Source organism: Dermacentor silvarum, chromosome 9, assembly GCF_013339745.2.
Source record: "Dermacentor silvarum isolate Dsil-2018 chromosome 9, BIME_Dsil_1.4, whole genome shotgun sequence".
In the NCBI taxonomy this organism is placed as follows: domain Eukaryota; kingdom Metazoa; phylum Arthropoda; class Arachnida; order Ixodida; family Ixodidae; genus Dermacentor; species Dermacentor silvarum.
This window is the reverse complement of record NC_051162.1, coordinates 108,496,848-108,517,624: the sequence shown is the minus strand read 5'-3', so window position 1 is coordinate 108,517,624 and position 20,777 is coordinate 108,496,848. Positions and strand designations below refer to the sequence as shown.

Sequence of the window (20,777 nt, the reverse complement as noted above, 5' to 3'; positions counted from 1 at the left end):
AATTGCAATGAAAGTGTAATTAGTACATTTTGACACATGCTATCGTGTTAGCATGCTGTCTCTCCCGGCAGTGACACAGCACCCCTGCAATTTTTTTCAGCTATAGTATGTATGAGTATCTTGCACACGTTACCCGTTTTTCTCACATTCATTATATGGCATTGGAATTGACGTCATCGTAAAATTTCATTCCAGGTTGCTGCAGAATATGTGAAGAAAAGGAAAGATGGTACGAAGATACTTGTGTCATTTTGCTTCTTTAACTAGCCTACTTGATATATTGGTACCAAAATATGGTAAAGATGCCGACAGCCTCCCTTCACTCAATTTTTGTAAGTAATGAATTTTTCTTTGTATGGATAATTTACCATCACATTCGCGTATTTCAGCGATATGCAATGCTTAAAACTCTGTGCATTCTATGCATTTTCCTTATTCATGGCTGCCTTCATGAATTTTCCAGTGAGGGAGTGTTTTACCTTTTTGTATTTGTGTAATTGCTGGACCAAGATGTCAATTATTGAGGTGACCACCTAGTTGAGCAGACTTTATGCAGTTGTGCCTTTCTTTGTAATAATAGGAAAATAAATTTGATTTGATTAATTTTCTAGTGCAGTCCTCGTAAGGGCATAATTAAATTTTGGACTCTGTGGACAATCATAACGATCGACATTTCTTACTCCTAAAATATCTGAATCAACAGTCTAGATCATATGTACCAGTTGGTCATTATTTGAGTGCATAACGAATTAAGAAAATATACTACTTCACCCTTGGTGACGGAGCGCGGCGCGTCGAGCGTTTCCTCAAACACGGCAGTGCCTTTAGTAAAGTTGTCATGTGTAGCAACACACCGCAGTCTGATTCGAACTGGCGCAGCATCGGGTAAGCAGAGGGATCAGTTGACCACCCGCTCATTTCTCGTGTTTGTTTTTCCTCTCTATCCCTGGACAAAATCGGCAAAAAAATATTGCGTTCACAAATGTGGACACCGTGACCAAAGCGGTTACAAAGAATCGGACAAGGACGGGGTCTTTTTCACCCATGGTAAAACCAGAAGTTGCCAGTATACAATGCAATAGTTGAATAAAGGAGCACCTCAAAACCATACAACTAAAAACTATGGCCTCAGTTAAGTGTATATTGGAACATTCACGCAGTTAATGGCGTTTTAGCCGAATTGCTCTCGGTTAACGATTCGGGGAACGTGCCAACTTAGAATCAAGAGGTCTGCAGAGGCAAACATCTGTGCAAGCTTAAAATCAACAGGTCTGCGGACGAAAACATCTGTGCGAACTTAGAATCAACAGGTCTGCAGGCGTAAACATCGCAGTGCCTTTTGAAACCGTTAAAGAGGCAAATGTGTAGATAAAGCTGGAAGTTTATCTGACCGAACTGCTTTCCATGCAAAAGTGCTGTTTACACCGGACGCATGAGTGCGGTGGAAGTGACGTACTTTCGAGGCGTCAAACGAAGCAGCTCGCCGAACGAGGCGAGGTATTCCGTTCTCCAAACTTCCTCCAGTCTCGCCGACTCTTGAAAGTGAGCAAACAGCGGTGCTTTAATATAACCGAAGCCAGCACTGTCAACGGACACAAAGTACTTAAATGGCTCGGTTGACGACGAATATGCTGACAATCGCTTGTTTCTTGGCAGTCCTACGTTTGGTGACCTGCTGGATGCAAAGTCCGAATGTGACCAAGTGTCCACGTAAGTCTTACGAGAACTATAGGCCTTTTGTTTCTTGCCCTAAACCCACATTCCTATTAATATTTGTCTGGTAAAGGGAATTTTCAAAACTAGAAAATCATTAGGTATATTTTCTCTTCTGTACGTCTAATATTACGGTTCGCAATAATTTTATTTAGAACATACACAAGACAATGAGCACATTTACCAAATAAATTTCTCCCAGGATGAAAATCCTTTGTCGCCAGTCCTCGTTTATCAATATCTGTTTAACTGGCCATGTCTTACTACCCTCTGACACGAAATATACCTGATTAGCGTTCATGATTTCCGTTCTGTTCATGATTCGTTTTACTCTTAGCCCTATTATATAATTCTGAATAACTATAACAAGGTCCACCGCAAGATATTCCAAATCCAGGATTTAGCATTTGCCTGTAATGCTTTTAGATGCACAGGAGATTTCTAGAAGTGTTCCAGTGCCAGCCATCTACAAGTCCAGCCGTTTCTGTCTCGTGCAGCTTGTCTTGTTTGCAGTGTTTTGTCCTGCAGTAATTTTTTTTGCCACTGGACGGCTTCTAGGTTTCTGAAATTCCTTTTCGCGTCCCACGAAAATTAGATTTTACTGATTATTAGACGAGGAACAGGCAATTTGCTATGTCGAAAGGAAATTATTGGGCAATGTCTGCGGCGTAAATATTAAGCTATAGTGTTGGCTAGTCAGCAATTAGGGTATTATATGGGCAGACCGAATTCTGCGCACTTTTCTGTCATAGATCATTGGCGGGCTGCCTTCGCGAACCCTAAATTCATATACAGCAGCAGACGATATTCCTGAGTACGCTTTCCTTGGACGATACTTCCCTAAGTAAGCTTTCCTGCGCATCTAGCAAGCCCTAACTAAATAGCCGCGTTACCGCTAGCAGCACCGTTAAAGCTTAGGCATGTGTTTTGAAACTTAGGACAGTGTAGAAAACGGAGGCACGAAGGAATGACGTCACCAGTACGCATGTTGACACCTTAATCACGATACTAGCCCGAGGTACGATATATTCGTTCGGTTACACGAGGTGTGTGGAGAAATGCATTTCCAGATTTTTTCCATAGCCTCAGTTTTCCTTTTCTCGCAAACAGCTGAATCGTGCAGCGCTCATGCGTGAACACATGCCTCAGTCTTGAGCACGTGACAAGCATATTCTGTAAAGTGTTCGGAACAGTCTTAATAATTTCTTGTTCTTTGAATTTCTATCTAAACCAGCCTTTGTTAGGCGCAGCACGCTGCAGTTGTAGGAAAGCATGTAAAAGCGCCGCTTTATGTCTTCGCGAATCTGCCTCGGTGCTTTTTCCGAAAGCTGTCGGTTGCCTTCCTGTTTAATGCTAAATTGCATTGGCGTGACGCTTTTTGAAGAAAAGGAGGAGCTGAAGCGAGTCGTGTTGCTAAATGAAATATTAGTTGTTTTTTACTGCCACCCCAGTTTAAGTGGATATCTATGAGGATTACTTTTGCTAATAATCTTTACTTTTACGTGATCAGTTATAATTGTCACACCAGAGAAATCAGATCCGCGGGACCGCTCCTTTTCGTTGTATTCTTGTCTCGCTGTTGTTTGTCTCGAGGCTTCAGCGTTGACAATTCTAGGCACGCGGGGCTCTCGTATGTTACGATTTCTGCAATTAAGCAGACATGACTTCATTAGAGCGCGGCTTCAATTTCTCAATTTCAGCATATCTATTTAAGTAAAATACATACTTATTTAGTCATCTTCTAAATTGGCTACGTCGAAATTCACATTTGTACACGCAAGGCGCGCAGGCACTGCATCTCCACAAATACAAACAAAAAGCGTCACCTTAAAATTCACTCACCATCCTGGCCCTGCTAAAGCGGACGTCCCGTGAAGCTGGTGAGAACCACCACTACAACTGCTGAGGGGGTATGCAATGTTTTATAGCTTTAGAGTAATGGTAGTAATGGAACTAATGATGATTGCGACAGCACCCGCCGTGGTTGCTCAGTGGTTGTGGTGTTGGGCTGCTTATCACGAGGTCGCGGGATCGAATCCCGGCCACGGCGGCCGCATTTCGATGGGGACAAAATGCGATAAGACCCGTTTACTTAGATTTAGGCGCACGTTAAAGAACCCCAGGTGGTCCAAATTTCCGGAGTCCCCCACTACGGCGTGCCTCATAATCAGTTCGTGGTTTTGGCACGCAAAACCCCATAATTTAATTTTTTTAATTGCGACAGCACGCCACCGCCCATAGCGGTGCTGCAACAACCTTGACATCAGTTGATGGTGTGGTTATTTAATGTACGAAAGGCTAGGTACGTAACACCGCACGTCGCAAGCTGCCGTCGCCGCGGCAGCTTGCACAACAGCAATCTTTACCGGGAAACGTATGCGGGGTACGTGCTTTGCATTCCATGTAGGCGCAGGAGTGCCTTGTCATCAATTATGTGGTTCGGATGCGTGTTTTGAGCTTGTTCTTTATTGAAGCTTAAGCTATTCTCAGTGTTCTGCATGTAGCATGCCTGATTATAAAGGAGCTATACACTGTTCGCTTGACCCTGCTGAGTTACGTAGCCTCTGCCTTACTGAGGTATGAGCCACAGATGATGACAGTTTTTTATCGACTTTACGCCGCGAAGGAATCCCGGGATCTGAGCCATAGAGAGCTTCACTGTAAGAACAACCAATGATAACACACAAGACAAAGCGCATTACTCGTGAGTCTTCCTGCCTGGGGAAGTCGCTGTGGCGCATATAAAACAAATACGGAAAACAGAAGACCGGACACCACGGGGCTCAGTGGTTATGGTGTTGGGCTGCTGAGCACGAGGTCGCGGGATCGAATCTCGGCCACGGGGGCCGCATTTCGATGGGGGCGAAATGCAGAAAACACCTGTGTACCTAGATTTAGGAGCACGTTAAAGAACCTCAGGTGGCCCAAATTAATCCGGAGTCCCCTACTACGGCGTGCCACATAGTCATATGGTGGTTTTGGCACGTGAAACCCCATAATTTAATTTAAATTTTTAAGCACACCACGGGGAGCTGCAATCCATATCAGTGACACGTCTGTCTGTCTAGTTCAAAGTGAGATTTGTTCTGTCTTCTGCTTCTGTTCTGTGTTAATCCCGCCGGCGTGCGCAATAATCTGAACGTGTTTCTTTTTTACTTTTAGCGGAGGAAAATATATCACTTGTGAGTAGTGCCCGTAGCGTCTGGTGTTTTCTATTTGCTTTATTTACGCCCACAAACAACTTATCAAGTACCAGCCAGCTTGACCAAGAACAACATATTGTGATTCAGCTGTCCGTTTCTTAAGTTTCCTCTCCTTCTCTTTCACTTGTAGGGAGCGAGTTTCGATTTGTCGAGATTGGTGGCGTCACCATCGGAAACGCCAAAATAGGACTTAAGATGACCGTGGACGCGCACGTCCACGTTCTCAGACCCATCGGCTCCTACCCCGTGTTGGAAGTCTACGTGGACTCTAAGAGTGGAAAGCCACTGCCTTGTTTTCACCACTACCTGCCGGAGTAAGAGCGTAAAATTTCAAGACAATGTACGATTTTTTATGCCAAAACGCTACGGCTTCCCTGTTGAATTTAGCTCGTCTCGCCTACCCTTAGAAGAACTCGACGCTTACATTAGGCATTGCAGTACACGTCAACGTACTTATGTAATAAATTTCTAGCGATAGCGCATGGAGGGCGCTCTCTCGTTTCGATCACTTTTGAATACCAGTGTTCGAGCAGCTAAATTTCGGAATCGAATAGAATACGAATATTAGAGAAAACGGCCACCGAACGTCGAATCAAACTTCGAATATTTTCCCATTTCCAAAACAACATGGGATATTAGTTCGTGCGCAGTCTATTTGTTGAGTAAGTATGAGGCTAATACAAATTATTTTACATGTGCGTGTATACCCGTCGATAATGCACGTCAAGATAACTAAAAAGCTTAAAGAGAGAAACAACAACTTTCAGTTATCTGGGGCAGCATAGCAATGAGTATGTTCAAACATGAAATTAGCACTTCACCATATACGTATACTGTGTTGTGTTCATTGAAGGTAAGATGCCGGATACCGCGTAACTACACATTGTTTAAAGGGATGCAAAAATGGGAAGACTGGCGAAATAATAATGAGAAAATAACCCGTATATCAGGTGCCTAAATGTGAGTCATTCTTATTGAACAAGTGGAATTTAATATGCAGAAGCCATCTGTACCGTCCGTACAACCAGGATCTCTTGGCCCTGCACAGCAACCACAGCTCTCCTGAAACCTAACCATTCGGAACAGTCCTCACCTCTATCATTCTCTGTCGTTCGAAAACTCCAACAAGTGCGGTTGTCCCTCGTATGTTCGATAGAAAAGAGTACTGGGCTACTTCGAGCAGGCAATTATCTAATCAAATGCGAATCGTATAAAAAGAACTAATCGATTCGTATTGGAAATTTTGAATATTTGCGCGCTAACAAAGTTGCAAACCGATGTATCTCGCCGGATAAGTCGAGTGCACCCTTTGCCGGCTCGTGTTGAAACCTATATGCTTGCGGTCTAGCCATGTGGAATTTTGCATTTTTTTTCAACATCGAAAATTTCTACATCAAACGTACTGTATGCCAGTACGGACAGCTATGGCGGGTTATGTCTTTCGTAAGAAAGCGCTCAAGTAAGTCCTACTCCACATGGCTGCCCTGGCTTACTTGTATGTTAGCGATGTGCGTTGTTGGGTAAGTTGGTGCATATTAGAGAGGTAGACGACCGCAAAATCTGGCAGGGACGAGAAAGCACACAGGACCGGTACTCATGTGTCTTCCCTCGTCCCTTTTAAATGTTGTGCTTGTTTCCACACTCTAAATTACTCGTAGCTGCACATATTTATTCCCACCACTAAACATATTTTAATCAGCACTTCGACGTCCCCTAGAGCTTGGCGAGCTATCTGGTTACTACAAGCTGAGTGTACGTAACAAAGGCAGTCTAGAAAGCAACGCCATAAAGTATAACATCAAAAAATCAGACGATTGGCTTGTAAATTGCAACAGGACTAACCGCAGCAAGGCAGTTTCGCTCCGTTTTCGGTTTACTGCAATATTAAATGAACTCCTGCTGTATGATCGTTTTCATTTGTATCCAATTTCATATACAGAACTTTGGGAGGCGTTCATGTGAAAGTTTTGTTTAACTAGCCATTCGTTTGCATTTATTACTGGAAAAAAATAATAAATGGCAAGGCGAAAAATGAATAAGATTAATTTGTATTTTCTTGTTAGCAGTACGTAGCAACAACGATTGTTGTAATAGCGTGTAAAAACAATTTCGATGAGATAGTAAACGCAGCGGAAGAACTATGTACTGACCTGTACAGTTCCCAGAGTAACCGACCTACTTTCACTCGAAGTAGTGATGAACACGTTACAGAGGCTCCTCCTATAATCAGCGATGAAGTTAGAAGGGCCTTGCAAGACATGACCAGGAGATAAGCGGCTGGAGAAGATGTAATAGCAGTCGATTTAATCAAAGATAGAGAAGATAAGCATCAAAACTTGCGACCCTTTATACACAATGCCTCATGACTTCAAGTGTACCAGAACGCAGGAAGAACGCCAACATTATACTAATCCATAAGAAGGGAGACGGTAAAGAATTGAATAATTATAGACCCATTAGCTTGCTTTCAGTATAGCATAAAATATTCACCAATATAATTCCCAATAGAATCAGGGCAACAATTAACTTCACTAAACCAATAGGCTGGCTTCAGGAAGGGATACCCTACGATAGATCATATCCAGGTCATCAATCATAAAATCGATAAATATGTGGATTACAATCAACCTCTGTATATGGCTTCCATATATATCATGAAAAGGCGTCTGATTCGGTAGAGATACCAGCAGTCATAGAGGCATTGCGTAATCTAGAAGAACAGGAAGCATACGTTAACATCTTGGCAAATATCCACAGATTCCACAGCTACCTTGGTTCCCCATAAAAAAAGTGGAAAGTTACCTATCAAGAAAGGGCTAAGACAAGGAGACACAATCTCTCCAATGCAGTGTTTCCACTGCATGTTTAGAAGAGTATTCAAGCTCTTAGACTGGGAAGGCTTAGGATCGAGTGAGGATCAACAGCGAATATCTCAGCAACCTTCGGTTTGCAGATGACATTGTCCTATTCAGCAACAACGGAGACGAATTACAACAAATTATTGAGGACCTTAGTCGAGAAAGTGTAAGAGTGGGGTTGAAGATCAATATGCGGAAGACAAAGTTAATGTTCAATAGCCTGGCAAGAGAACATGAATTCAGGATCGCCAGTTAGCCTCCAGAGTCTGTAAAGGAGTACGTTTATCTAGCTCAATTACTCACAGGGACCCTGATCATGAGAAGGGAATTTAATTTAACGAATAAAATTGGGTTGGAGTGCACACGGCAAGCATTGCAAAATCCTTACTGGGAGCTTACCACTTCCGCTGAAAAGAAAAGTGTACAATCATTGTATTCTAGCGGTGCTAACATATGGGGCAGAAACTTGGAGGATAACAAAGAAGCTCGAGAATAAGTTAAGGACCACACATAGAGCGACAAAACGAAAATTGTTAGGCCTAACGTTAGGATACAGGAAGAGAGTGGTGTGGATCAGAGAACAAACGCGGACAGCCGATATTCTAGTGCACATTAGGAGAAAAAAAATGGAACTGGGCTGGCATTCAATGCGTAGGATGGATAACCGGTGGACCATTAGAGTTACAGAGTGGATACCAAGAGAAGGGAAGCCCAGTCGAGGACGGCAGAAAACTAGGTGTGGTGATAAAGTTTGGAAATTTGCCGGCGAAAGTTGGAATCAGCTAGCGCAAGACAGGGGTATTTGGAGATCACATGGATAGTCCTTCGTTGTGCAGTGGACATAAATATAGGCTGCTGCTGCTGCTCATGATGATGATGATGATGCATAACCATTGTGGATGGCAAATGTGCTAAGACACGTCTTCCACCTGTAATTTGGGTACATATTTTTGTTTATTATTTGAATTCTTTTCATAGTTTGATGCACTGAATTTCGCGCAATTGAGGGCCATCTTAGTGGCAACCTGCGCAGAATCTATGAGCCTTGTAAATAATGACTTAACCCTCGTTTGTGTCCTATTGTCATACATAGTAGTTTTCCCCGGTGCCCGGAACCGCCGTAGAGATATGTGATGATGATATTTGGTGTTTTGTGGCGCAAGGGCCAAGTGTGGCCAAAGAGCGCCAAGACAATGAATGGTATGTTTGCCATGATCAGTGAGTTCCGATGACAGGATGCAATGTGGCTGTAAAGGGGCCTAAGAACAAATCGCGGTATAGAAGCGTAAAACATATATCGAATAGAATTATGGCAGTGACGTGTGGAATGATCTATGGGTAGTGAACGGATGAGAAATGGTCATGGTGCTTAGAGTATTAAGAATATAAAAGCAGCACGACGCCTACCGGAAGCCTTTGTAGACAAAGACCAGGAGGCACGTGCTTTCTTTAAAAAAAAATACCGCAGCAGCGGCCTCTCCAGAGAGGCCGTGCTACCAGTCACCTGCATATATAACACGAAAGTTAGGTATATCCTTTAAAAACGCGATAACGGATTGGTATTTAAAAAGAGGTTCATTGCCCAAAAACATACATGGATGTAATGGTAGGTTCTGCCGTAATGATAATGAAAAATGTATTTTCCTCTGAGGCTCCAGTTCAGGGCATTGCAGGAGGACGTGAAGTACACTGAGTGGCTCGCCACATTCGTCACAGACAGGCGGAGCGCCACCGGACAATAAGTATGCGTGTGTACTGTATGTGTGTCCTATCCTGAGTCTGCAAAGTGTAACCTGTGTGTAGCGTGTTTTCGATTCTGACGGCCAATGAGCGAGATGAGGCTTGATAGTATGTAGTTTGTTGTTCGTTTCTCTGTCCCACAGACGTTGCCAGTAGGCTCTGACCTTTTTCTTGATAAGTGGCTTTAGGTCCATTACAGGGACGGCTGTGGGCGAAGTGGCAGCGTCTGTATGAGCAGATGTGGCTAGCTTGTCGGCCAACTCATTCCCTTCGATCTCGCGGTGCCCTGGCACCCAGCACAGCACAATTTGTTGCTTAGATGCATACGCGGTGCAAAGTATGGAATAAAGAGCTATAATGACGGGGTTTCTGTGCCTACTGAGAGTTTTTAAACATTTCAACACGCTCAAGGAGTCAGTGTAAATGACTGCCTTGCGTATGTCTAGCTGTTTGATCTGTTTAACCGCCGCCAGGATGGCGTAGGCCTCCGCTGTAAAGATGGTTGTGTTTGGGTGTAGAACTCCGGCAGCCCAAAAGGATGGACCGACCGCCGCGTAAGACACGCCAGTGTGCGACTTTGAGGCGTCAGTAAAATATTCCGGACAAGAGTATTTGTGCTGCAATTCGAGGAAGTGCATACGGATATGTGCGACCGGCGCATTCTTTGTAACATCAACGAAGGACAGATCACAGTCAATCAGCTGCCACTGCCATGGCGGCAGCTGTACAGGAGAGTACATGACATCGTGTTCGTGGAGCGACACATCCATCTCTTCGGCAAGACTTCTTACTCGCAGTGCGTAGGGCTTTCTTTCGCTAGGGCGGTTCTGAAAGGTTTGGGCACTGGACAGGTCATTTATAGTTGTGTAGGTAGGGTGAGTTTTGCTTGAGTTTACTTTCAGGAAATACATAAAGGACAAGTACGTTCTCTGCAGATGGAGTGACCATTCATTTGATTCTGCATATAGGCTTTCTACGGGGCTTGTTCTGAATGCACCCGTAGAGAGGCGGATGCCGAGATGGTGGACAGGGTCCAGCATCTTCAAGGAGCTCGGAGTCGCGGAGTGGTATATAATGGAACCGTAGTCTATACGTGATCGAATCAGGCTCTTATAGAGATTCAGTAGACATTTTGTGTCACTACCCCACGTAGTGCGAGACAACACTTTCAAGATGCTCATTGTCTTCATGCACTTGTTTCTTAGATACTTTAGATGTGGGATAAATGTTAACTTCGCGTCCAGAATTATGCCTAGAAATTTGTGTTCAGTTTTTACAGGTAGACCCTCACCTTGCATCTCGATGTTGGGATCAGGGTGCAGACCTCTCTTTCTGGAGAAGAGGACGCATGTGGACTTTTGTGGGTTAAGCCTAAATCCATTCTCGTCTGCCCACTTACATAGTTTGTTCAAACCAAGCTGAACCTGCCGCTCACAGATTGCAAGGTTACATGAGGTGAACCCTATCTGCACATCGTCGACATATACTGAATAAAATATGTTGCGTGGGATGTACAGACGCAGAGAGTTCATTTTATGATAAAAAGGGTGCAACTGAGCACACCACCCTGTGGTACTCCAGTTTCCTGCACATATGGTACTGATAGGGCATTACCCACATGAACACGGAATCTGCGGTTGGACAGGTAACTTTCAATGATATTCAGCATATTTCCACGTATTCCAAAGTGTGCGAGGTCTCGCAGTATTCCGAACCGCCACGTGGTGTCGTATGCCTTTTCCATATCGAGGAAAACAGACAGGAAGAATTGCTTGTGGACAAAGGCTTCACGAATCTGAGCCTCTATGCGTATCAGATGGTCAGTGGTGGATCGGCCATCGCGAAACCCACACTGGTATGGGTCAAGCAGCTTGCTTGATTCTAGGAAATGTATTAGACGCCGGTTTATCATCTTCTCGAAGACTTTGCAGATGCAGCTTGTTAGAGCTATGGGCCGATAGCTGGATACGGACGATGGATCCTTGCCCTGCTTTAGGATAGGGATCACTATGGCCTCTTTCCAGGCAGAGGGGATCTCGCCGGAGGTCCAAATAAAGTTATAGAGACAGAGAAGCGTTTTCTTCGTTTCAGAGGGCAGGTTTTTTAACATTTCGTATAGTATGCGGTCAGAGCCTGGGGCAGATTGGTTGCAACAGGTGAGTGATGCATACAGCTCTGCTAGAGAGAAAGGTAAGTTATATGGCTCGTTCCCGGTGCTCTTTCGGTCTAGGTTTTTCTTTTCTATTGCTGCTTTGTATTTTGTAAATGCTGGAGAATAATGTGATGAACTGGACACATGTTCAAAATGAGCACCCAGATGATTTGCTTGGTCCTCCAGGCTGTCTCCCTGCGTGTGTATCAGGGGAGGCGGATGTGTTTGTCGTCCTCTTACTCTATTGACCCTGTTCCAAACCTTGGCCTCATCCGTGTACGAATTGATGCTTGATAAGAATTTTTGCCAGCTGTCTCTCCTGGCTTGTCTGCGCGTTCTCCTACCTTGGGACTTAATTTGCTTGAAATTGACAAGGTTTTCAGCAGTAGGAGAATCGCGAAGCTGCCTCCATGCTTTGTTCTGCTGCCTACGCGCATTCCGGCATTGTTCATTCCACCACGGAACACGAGGTTTACTAGAAAGTCCACTTGTTTGGGGAATACACTTAGATGCTGCATCAATTATGAAGTTGGTAAAAAACTCGACGGCGTCGTCAACTCCGAGCACAGACATCTCAGCCCACGAGATCGTACTGGTAAGTGTCTGGTATTTCTCCCAGTCCGCTGCATCGACCTTCCACCGGGGAGCATGTGGTAGAGATTCGTGTTGTCTTGTTGCTCTCAGCAGTATTGGGAAATGGTCGCTCCCGTAAGGGTTTTTTATAACTTCCCATTCAAGTTCGGGTAATATGGATGGAGAAGCTATGCTGAGATCTATAGAAGAAAAAGTTTTGTTTGCAAGACAATAATATGTGGGTTCTTTTTTGTTTAGCAGACATGCACCGGATGAGAAAAGAAAGCCTTCAATTAGACGGCCTCGAGCATCGATGCGAGAGTCGCCCCACAGTCCGCTGTGTGCATTGAGATCCCCAAGAACAAGATAAGGTTCTGGCAATTCGTCTATTAGGGACTGGAATTCATGTTTGTGTAAGTGGTAATGTGGAGGTATGTAAAGCGAGCAAATGGTGACGAGTTTGTTTAAGAGAACAAGTCGAACTGCCACTGCTTCGAGGGGCGTTTGCAGCGGTAAACGTTGACACGCTATGCTTTTCTGAATTATAATGGCAACACCGCCTGAAGATGCAAGAGCATCATCGCGGTCTTTACGAAACGTAACATACTGTCGAAGAAAGTTTGCATGTTCCGATTTTAAGTGAGTTTCCTGTACACACAGCACTTTTGGATTGTGTTCGTGGAGAAGTTCTTGCACATCATCGAGGTTCCTAAGAATGCCTCGGACGTTCCACTGTATGATTTGTATATCCATACCGAAAGTAAAATTGGTGCTGTGTGTACAAAAAAGGAAGTGTTGCCTTAGATTACAGAACCTTTTCCAGGCCCTGTAACACGGGATTTGTCCTTTCTGAAGCGGTCGAGGGAGCCTCGCCGCTCCTTAGGCGCTTGATGCGCCGTCGGGATGGGTGTAGTGTCCATTGCCTCATGTGAGGCGCTGGACACACGCTCTTGCGAGCGAGAAATTTCGCGAGAAGGTCTCACCGCGAAGGACGAGACCTTTGTGCCCACCAGCCCGGAGGTCGATGGGGCTGCCTTTGGGCCTGAGCTGCGCCGGCTGTTGCCAGCGCCAGAAGAGGCCAGAGAGGGTGAGGCAGCCTTGACTGCACCCACCGTGGGAGCTGCTGGCGGTCCTGCGGGTTCGCTACTCATATCGCAGGCTGTCGCCGCGGGCTCTTGTGCTACCGGCAACCCTAGAGTAACCGGGCCTGTTTGCTGGTTGGGTGGAGTAGGCTTAGATCCTTCCACCCCAGGGGCAGGAGCCACAAGCGACAGCTCGCTGCGCGCGGGCTGGGCAGGTGGCAGTGGCCGCTGCGACGCTGCCCCCCGACGCGCCGCATCAGCATAAGGTGTGCTGTGGAAAAGTGAGCACCTCTTACGGGCTTCCTTGAAAGAAATATTTTCTTTTACTTTTAGGGTGATTATGTCCTTTTCTTTTTTCCAGTTCGGGCAGGAACGTGAGTAGGATGCGTGGTCACCACTGCAATTCACACAGTGAGGAGTGCCACTACAATTGTCAGAGGAGTGGCCCTGGACTCCACACCTTGCGCAAGTTATTTGACCACGACAGCTCTGCGAGCCATGGCCGAATCTTTGGCATTGAAAGCACCGTCTAGGGTTAGGGACATATGGTCGGACAGTTAACTTAATGTATCCTGTTTCGATTGTTTCAGGCAGAACGCTAGATCCAAATGTTAGCACAAGATGTTTGGTGGGGATTTCTTTGTTGTCCCGTCTGATGATGATACGTTTTACATTGGTGACGTTTTGATCTTTCCACCCTTCCAGGAGTTCTGCTTCCGATAATTCTAGGAGGTCTGCTTCTGATACGACTCCGCGTGAACTATTCATTGATCGGTGTGGTGATACAGAAATGGGTATGTTGCCGAACGTCACAAGGTTGCCGAGTTTCTCGTACTGCTGTTTCTGAGGGACCTCAAGAAGAAGGTCTCCGCTAGCCATTTTGATCACTTTGTAACCTGACCCTAAAGCTTCGGTTAAAGATTTCGCAACAATGAATGGTGAAATTGATCTGGCCGGTTTTTGAGAGTTCTCACTGTGTACAACATGGTATTTTGGATAGTTATCTTTTGGTCGGTTGAAAGATAGGCAAAGTTCATCGGTGCGTCCCCTCTTTAGAGGATGACGATCAAGTATGCGGGGAAAAGCTGGTGTTCCCATAACGGTTTGTTTTATTTCGGCGGCAATGGCGGCCACCCACCACGGAGCCCAACTAGGGGACGCTGCAGCACCTAACGCGTAAGGCTGCAGGCGCCAACCGTACATTGCCACTATAACCTAATATATTATACCCAAGGGAGGGCACATACACAAGGTTAACCCAAGCCGCCTGTGAAGATTTGGAAGTAACGGAAGAGAAGAGATGATAGGAGAGCAAAAGAAAGGAGATAGGAAAGCAAAAGGTTGGAGAGGGGGACAGGAAAAGGCGACCACCGATTTCCCCCGGGTGGGTCAGTCCGGGGGTGCCGTCTATGTGAAGCAGAGGCCAAAGAGGTGTGTTGCCTCAGCCGGGGGGCCTTAAAGGTCCGAACACCCGGCATCGGCTCAACCCCCAGGATCCCCCTTTCCCCAGACACGGCTAAGCCGCGCACGGCTACACGCGGGAGGGTCCAACCCCCATGTGCTCGGGTACGTGGTGTCGCAACTCACCAAACGCCTGCTCACGCAGACGCCCCTGCGGGGGTAGAGATATGTGGATTTCGTTTCTTGATCGATCGTCTGAGGGCGCTGAAATAGTGGCGAGATCGCGTGGTTTTTGTTGTATTTCGCGGGCTTTCTTTAAAGGCAATTACAAGAAGCTGCATCAATGGTACTTCGTTGCAAACACTTAGTCAGCCATTTTTAAATGTGATGCACAACTTTCGTATTGGCACTTTCTTGGTGAAGACAATATTTAAAAAGTTATGCAATTAGTGTATACTAATTAATTGACTTTGCAAAACGAAAAATATACCACAGACTAAGACACGCCATCCTCAACGCCAATGATTTGGTTTGAGCCTCCTAGCACAGACTGTCGTTCTTAAAACATTGGCTACTTTTAGCTGGGACAACCCGCATATTGTTAAAAGCCATTCCCGTACATTGTAGAAGGCGCCAGCAATGGGATGAAGACAATGATTGAAGAAGCGCTCATGTGGTTGTTCCGCCATGTCCGCTTCGCTCTGTCTGTATTCCGTCAATACGTTTCCCCTTTTGTTTTGCCGATTCTTATCCCATCACATTTTTGGTGGAGGTGCGGGGTACCAACTCGATACAACGGAGCTCTGCAGTGGCCAACGCCTGGCTCTTTCCACAATGACCGAAGAGATGATTTCCACCGCAACTATGGCAACGTCAACGCTTGTCGTTGCCCAGCCCAGAGATCCAGGCACGTTTTGTGGGACTGATGACGTCGACGTTGAAGAGTGGTTGGCGAAGTAAGAGCAACCGATGGGATGATACGGTCATATTGGCCGACAACCTATTTTATCTTCAAGGGACAGCAAGGGCGGGGTTCCGGAATCACGAAGAGGAAATCGGTGGCTGGGACACCTGCAAAGAAAAGATGTGCGCTGTGTTCGGAAAGTCTCTTGGTCGAAAGATCGCGGCGAAGAAGCAGCTAGCATCACGTGCCCAAACATCAACGGAATCCTACCTGTCTTACACGCAGGATGTGCTGGCCCTTTGCCGCAAAGCGGATGACGGTATGGCCGAGTCGGAAAAAGTGGGACACGCCCTAAAAGCGATAGCAGATGATGCGTTCAGTCTGCTAATCTGCGAAGACTGTGAGACTGTAGATGCCATCTCCAAGGAGCGCGAGCGTTTTGGAAACGCTCATTGTCCATCAGTTCGCTCGACTTCTCCACACGGCAGCAACATCGTCCTGCGAAGACGTACCTGCGCCACAGCTGCCGCTAACTGTGTAACACGTGACTAAGATCTTACGGCGTTTCTGGTTCTGCTGAGTCGGCACATCTACAGTCTTTTTTTCTGCTGTGCTTCCACTCATACCACGATGCGTAATATCGTGCATTTTGCAATAAAAAAGAGAGAAATGTCTCTCTCCTAGAGACATTGGCTACTTTTAGGGAGTATTTCTAAATAAAAATATGAAATAACTGCTTCATGAAAATTGAAAAAAGAAACTAACACTTAGCTACAAGTGGGCTAAGGTTGCCATAGCATTTTGTCTCGAGCAATAGGGCAGGCAGTGTGAACGAACAGTTGTCAACGGCACTTGCAACTTCAACACATTGCTTACTATTTCAGGCCGTATGGAGGCATTATCATTTATGTGCTGAACTTTCACACAGTTCATTTAAACCAACCCACACTGTGATTCGTAACACAGCTTTAGGAATGAACTTACGGGGCTTATTTCCATGTTTCAACTTTTCTTGGTTCCAAATATAGTAGCTTTGGACACTTTATATTATTCTAGGCCTTGCACAAGCGGTCCTAATTATTTCGTTCTAGTCAGTCAGTCAATATATCTAGGTTCTAAACGTAGTGATGAAAAGTCTTATATTTTTGGTTCTTGGTTCACGCTCTCATCATCATTATCAATGTCATAATCGGTACCGTTTATGTCCGACAGCCTCTTCCAGCGATCTTCAAGTGCCCCGAATTTCAGTAGCTGATTCCACTTTAATTATACGGGCATTTTTCTTCATTTCATGACACCGCTTCTTTTGGCATTCATCCAGCAACTCCAACAGACCAATGGTTGTATGCCCAAAGCCATTACGTGGTCTGCCAATCTTCATTTTTTTAACGCGTTAAGGGCCCCGTGTAGCAGTAAATCCGGTGTCGGTGTCCGCGGAGTTTTCCGTGAGCGAAAATTTTCGCATATTTCCATGTGGATGTATATTCCACACTTTGCTGTACGACATGCGGTATATCCGGGTTATATTGCCACAGCATTCTATCACTAAAGTTGCTCATATATTGTCTTACATTCTTTACAAAGTTGTTCCTCTGAATTTTGAGAATGACAGCTAACAAATAAATGTCATGAAACAAAACGCCGAGAGCGCATACCTTTCATGTTAAATCTTCTCAGACTGAAATATTAAAAGTGCGAAACAGTAACAGAAACCCGAAAGTGATGCAATTTTATTGGTGCGGCTGTGCACAACCTCCGAGATCGGCCAACACAAGAGGCCGCATTTCTACCCGAAAGCTCACCTTCGTGCGTAGCGTTCGCCGCCAGCCTCTCCCGGTAAATGTTACGGTTACATAAGCGGCAGTAGGCGGAAAGCTTGAGAATCAGTGAGGGATCTCTGAATGCTATCGCGTTTCACTCTTAAAGGCGAAACTTAAGCGTCCTCCAAGTTTTTCCCTCTTAATGTTAATCTGCACTCCATACATTGCTTGCTCTCTAACCCCCACCGCTCTCTTCCCATATCTTATGCACTTGAGTAATCCACATGTACTCACTGCAGCGAGCTTAAGCTTTGCCATGGCACAACTGTTATGGAACAAACACTGAGCGACGAATGGAGAAACCGGTGTCCGATAAGGTCAGGCCTGCACACTGGCCACATTGCATTCAAGCTTCCTCGGACCAGGTCCACCGAGAAATGCATAGGGGTGAGTAAATTTGTTTCTTTTTTATCGGCAAGTGTATTGGAACGTATGAGCAGCGTTTTTTAATGTGCCTCGATTGCCCTAGCCAGTACTGCCGAAATACAATATACGTTGTATTTTACAACAGCCCTTTCAGTTCTGAAACCCTAATTATATAATTTTAATTGGTCTTCCTACGATGATTTCTATTTATTTTGACAAACATTTGTTGTCGTTAATTATTATATTTAGCAGGATTTTATTCGTGATGATCAATATCCAAAATACATATGTTATATGATATAGAGGGAAATATCACTTATGCTTTAATGTAAAGTTCTGAATTACTCAGTTGCGATAGTAGATATAGTGTTTATTTTGTGTTATTGATCGGTTATTGGGGAAAATTATTATTTGGTATTATGTGTATGCGCAACAGACAAACAGCACATCAAAGTATATTTTACAACGTTGTAGGGGCCTTCGTGCCAATGTGCCACATGCATTGTTTGCCACCACAAGGGAGCGCATTTCCAGGCATGACGTACGATGTTCAATGTAATAGTGACACTCAGTAAGCTCAACACAACATACAATAAACTCAATAAAATATGAACTTATGAGGTTGTCTGTAATCTTGTCGTGCCATCTGACATGTCATGTATATTCTGTAAAGCGATGTCAAATTTTCGGGTATGGAGACGAAGGACACTAAAAGAACACGCAAGCAAACAAGTTGTTTAGCGGACGTTAGTTTTGCATCATTGCACACATCGACGCATTAGGCCTAACCTTTCTGAAATGCTTTTACGCAGTAAAAGATCCAGTTGGGCCTCTCCCCAGGGGCTCGATACTTCGGGTTTTGCAAATTTTGTCTGCACGCAAACGCGTTAACCTTACCCGTTAGGTATGAAACACGGCTAACTGTATGTATCTCTATGTAAGCTTTCTGTGATGCGGGTAATGTCTAGGCGGTCCTTTTGCTTTGACTTAAAACCTTATACTGATTTTCGATCAATTATCTCGTCAGGAATATCGAGTGTATCGCAGGACTAGAGAGCTCAGCTATCTCAATATATAGTGTTGGCAGGCTGATTGCTTCAAACTTGCAGAATTAACAAACGCACACATTAGATGGGACAAGGGTGTAAACACAACACAAGCGCTAACTCATATGACTAAAGTTAATTCGGAAGAGACAGCTTGCATAAAAAAAATAATGAAGATGCGCGGACAACCACACACATAAGAAGCCCGAAACTACGCAGCCATCTTGCAATGCATACAAACAATGAATCACACCATTCTTTCTATTAATTTTTGGTAATTCCTTCCGCGCAATATATATGTATACAGAAGTGTCACCGATGCGCGCTTTCTCGTCCTGTCTTATACAAGAAACTTCTATTAGCTGCCGTGGAAGCATGTCTTCACTGTTATCCAGAACTCGAACAGTTGAAAGCAAAGCCTCAGAGACCTCAGGACTGACTTTGCGCCGGTAATTGTGATGCGGCTTTGCTCGCGCTCGATCATTGATACAACGCCCTGTTTATAGAACTTTCCGCGTGTAAGCAGTATTTCGCTGACTCCGCTAACGGTGCACGTGATATAACGTCTAACAAGCTTCTACCCCCAAGGGGGCTTCTTTGGGGGCACATATATAGGTGGGCATAACCGAGCCAGAATGCATCGCGCTGTGAAAGCTCTATCAACCTTACACCTGTTTCCTAATGTTTGAACTCATGTTGTGCAACACTTTCTGCTAATAGGACACTGCGCCAGACGTCTTGCTCAGGTTTTTTTTTTAATTTCAAAGTTTCATTTGCTTCTTCTCTCCACTTTGCTGGTGCTCGCTTCTCCTGTTTTACTGATTTCACTGCAACTTGGACCAACATATTTGTGCTACTCTGCAAAGAAAAGATGCGATACATGTCTTTCATTCTATCATCGTTGTATACATCTCCTTAATGTTATTTTTCTTCCTTAAAAGTGTTCTGTGTACCTTGTACGGCTAGATATACGCAACAGCTACATGACATGCCACCTGGTTCGATACTATGCAACTTCGGTGCATAGCGTGCACGTATCGATGGTAGGCGAAGCGCAAATCCCGTCACGTGACTCCACGCGCGCGTGCTTCCGCTGTAGGTTGCAAGCGCTGGCGTGTTGCAGGGGTAGAGTAGCTGACTTTCGCGCAGAAGGCCTGGGTTCAAATCCGGCGCGAAATCTTTTTTTCTCATTCCTGGCGACAGCTGCGATGGACACCGGTGGCGGCGGTGGACAACATCGTCAACTAAAACGGCAATAGGAATTAGCCCATAACAGCTTAAGCTCTAAAACATCGTTACAACTTTTCTACTTGTTAACGTTTATTCGCTCGTATTCACATTATCTCAAGGCCAGCGTCGTTTAATGTCCACGTATGGTCGAATAATGCAGTGCGTGCGTGTAATTTATTTTTATTTTACAGAGAGACGACGACATCGTTGTTCTCATCGATTTTTATATTATCGTTGTGTCTGTGACAGTTGTTATTGTGGCAGTTCCGATGACGCACATTTTATTCTGTTTCCTTTGCAGAATGGTCGTCTGGTGTTCACCTTGAAGATACGAGACGAAGGCTATATTTTTGATTGCGTGAAATTTCCTGTAGAAATCGAGCTTGATTAAACGAGCTTTCAGCTCTTCGCGGATGCTTCGCACTGGATTTAGATTTCATACAACTAATACAGACACAAGTGATATGCCAACATAAGTTCATTTTTTAAATTAGTTACATTGGCTCGTTTATAAACCGTCTAGATATGGTTTTGCTTTTTCGTGGCGCTTCAATTGGGTAATTAAGAGAGATTACAAGTTATGTGTGCCACTGCATTGCTTAAGATGTGCCCAGAAGGGTATCCTTCTGTTTTGTACCTTTAACACGTCGGGCACACATCTTTATAATTATAGAGAATGGGGATAATAT

General features: G+C 44.8%; 1 protein-coding gene across 1 annotated transcript; it reads left to right on the top strand.

Moving 5' to 3' along the window:
• The first annotated feature begins 1,457 nt into the window (after nt 1-1,457).
• On the top strand, nt 1,458-20,542 carry LOC125940128 (uncharacterized). Its single transcript, XM_049655841.1, has 4 exons — nt 1,458-1,710; nt 5,047-5,230; nt 17,686-17,833; nt 20,390-20,542. The coding sequence occupies exons 1-4, from the start codon at nt 1,608-1,610 to the stop codon at nt 20,477-20,479; spliced, it is 525 nt and encodes a 174-aa protein (XP_049511798.1). The 5' UTR covers nt 1,458-1,607; the 3' UTR covers nt 20,480-20,542.
• Nucleotides 20,543-20,777: the final 235 nt, after the last annotated feature.

What these genes read in the sequence shown, in the direction of transcription:
- LOC125940128 (XM_049655841.1), top strand. Translation starts at nt 1,608, where the DNA reads ATGGCTCGGTTGACGACGAATATGCTGACAATCGCTTGTTTCTTGGCA. An exon ending in GAATGTGACCAAGTGTCCAC is followed by an intron (nt 1,711 to 5,046) that starts GTAAGTCTTACG and finishes TTTCACTTGTAG; the next exon opens with GGAGCGAGTTTCGATTTGTC. An exon ending in TTTCACCACTACCTGCCGGA is followed by an intron (nt 5,231 to 17,685) that starts GTAAGAGCGTAA and finishes TACTCACTGCAG; the next exon opens with CGAGCTTAAGCTTTGCCATG.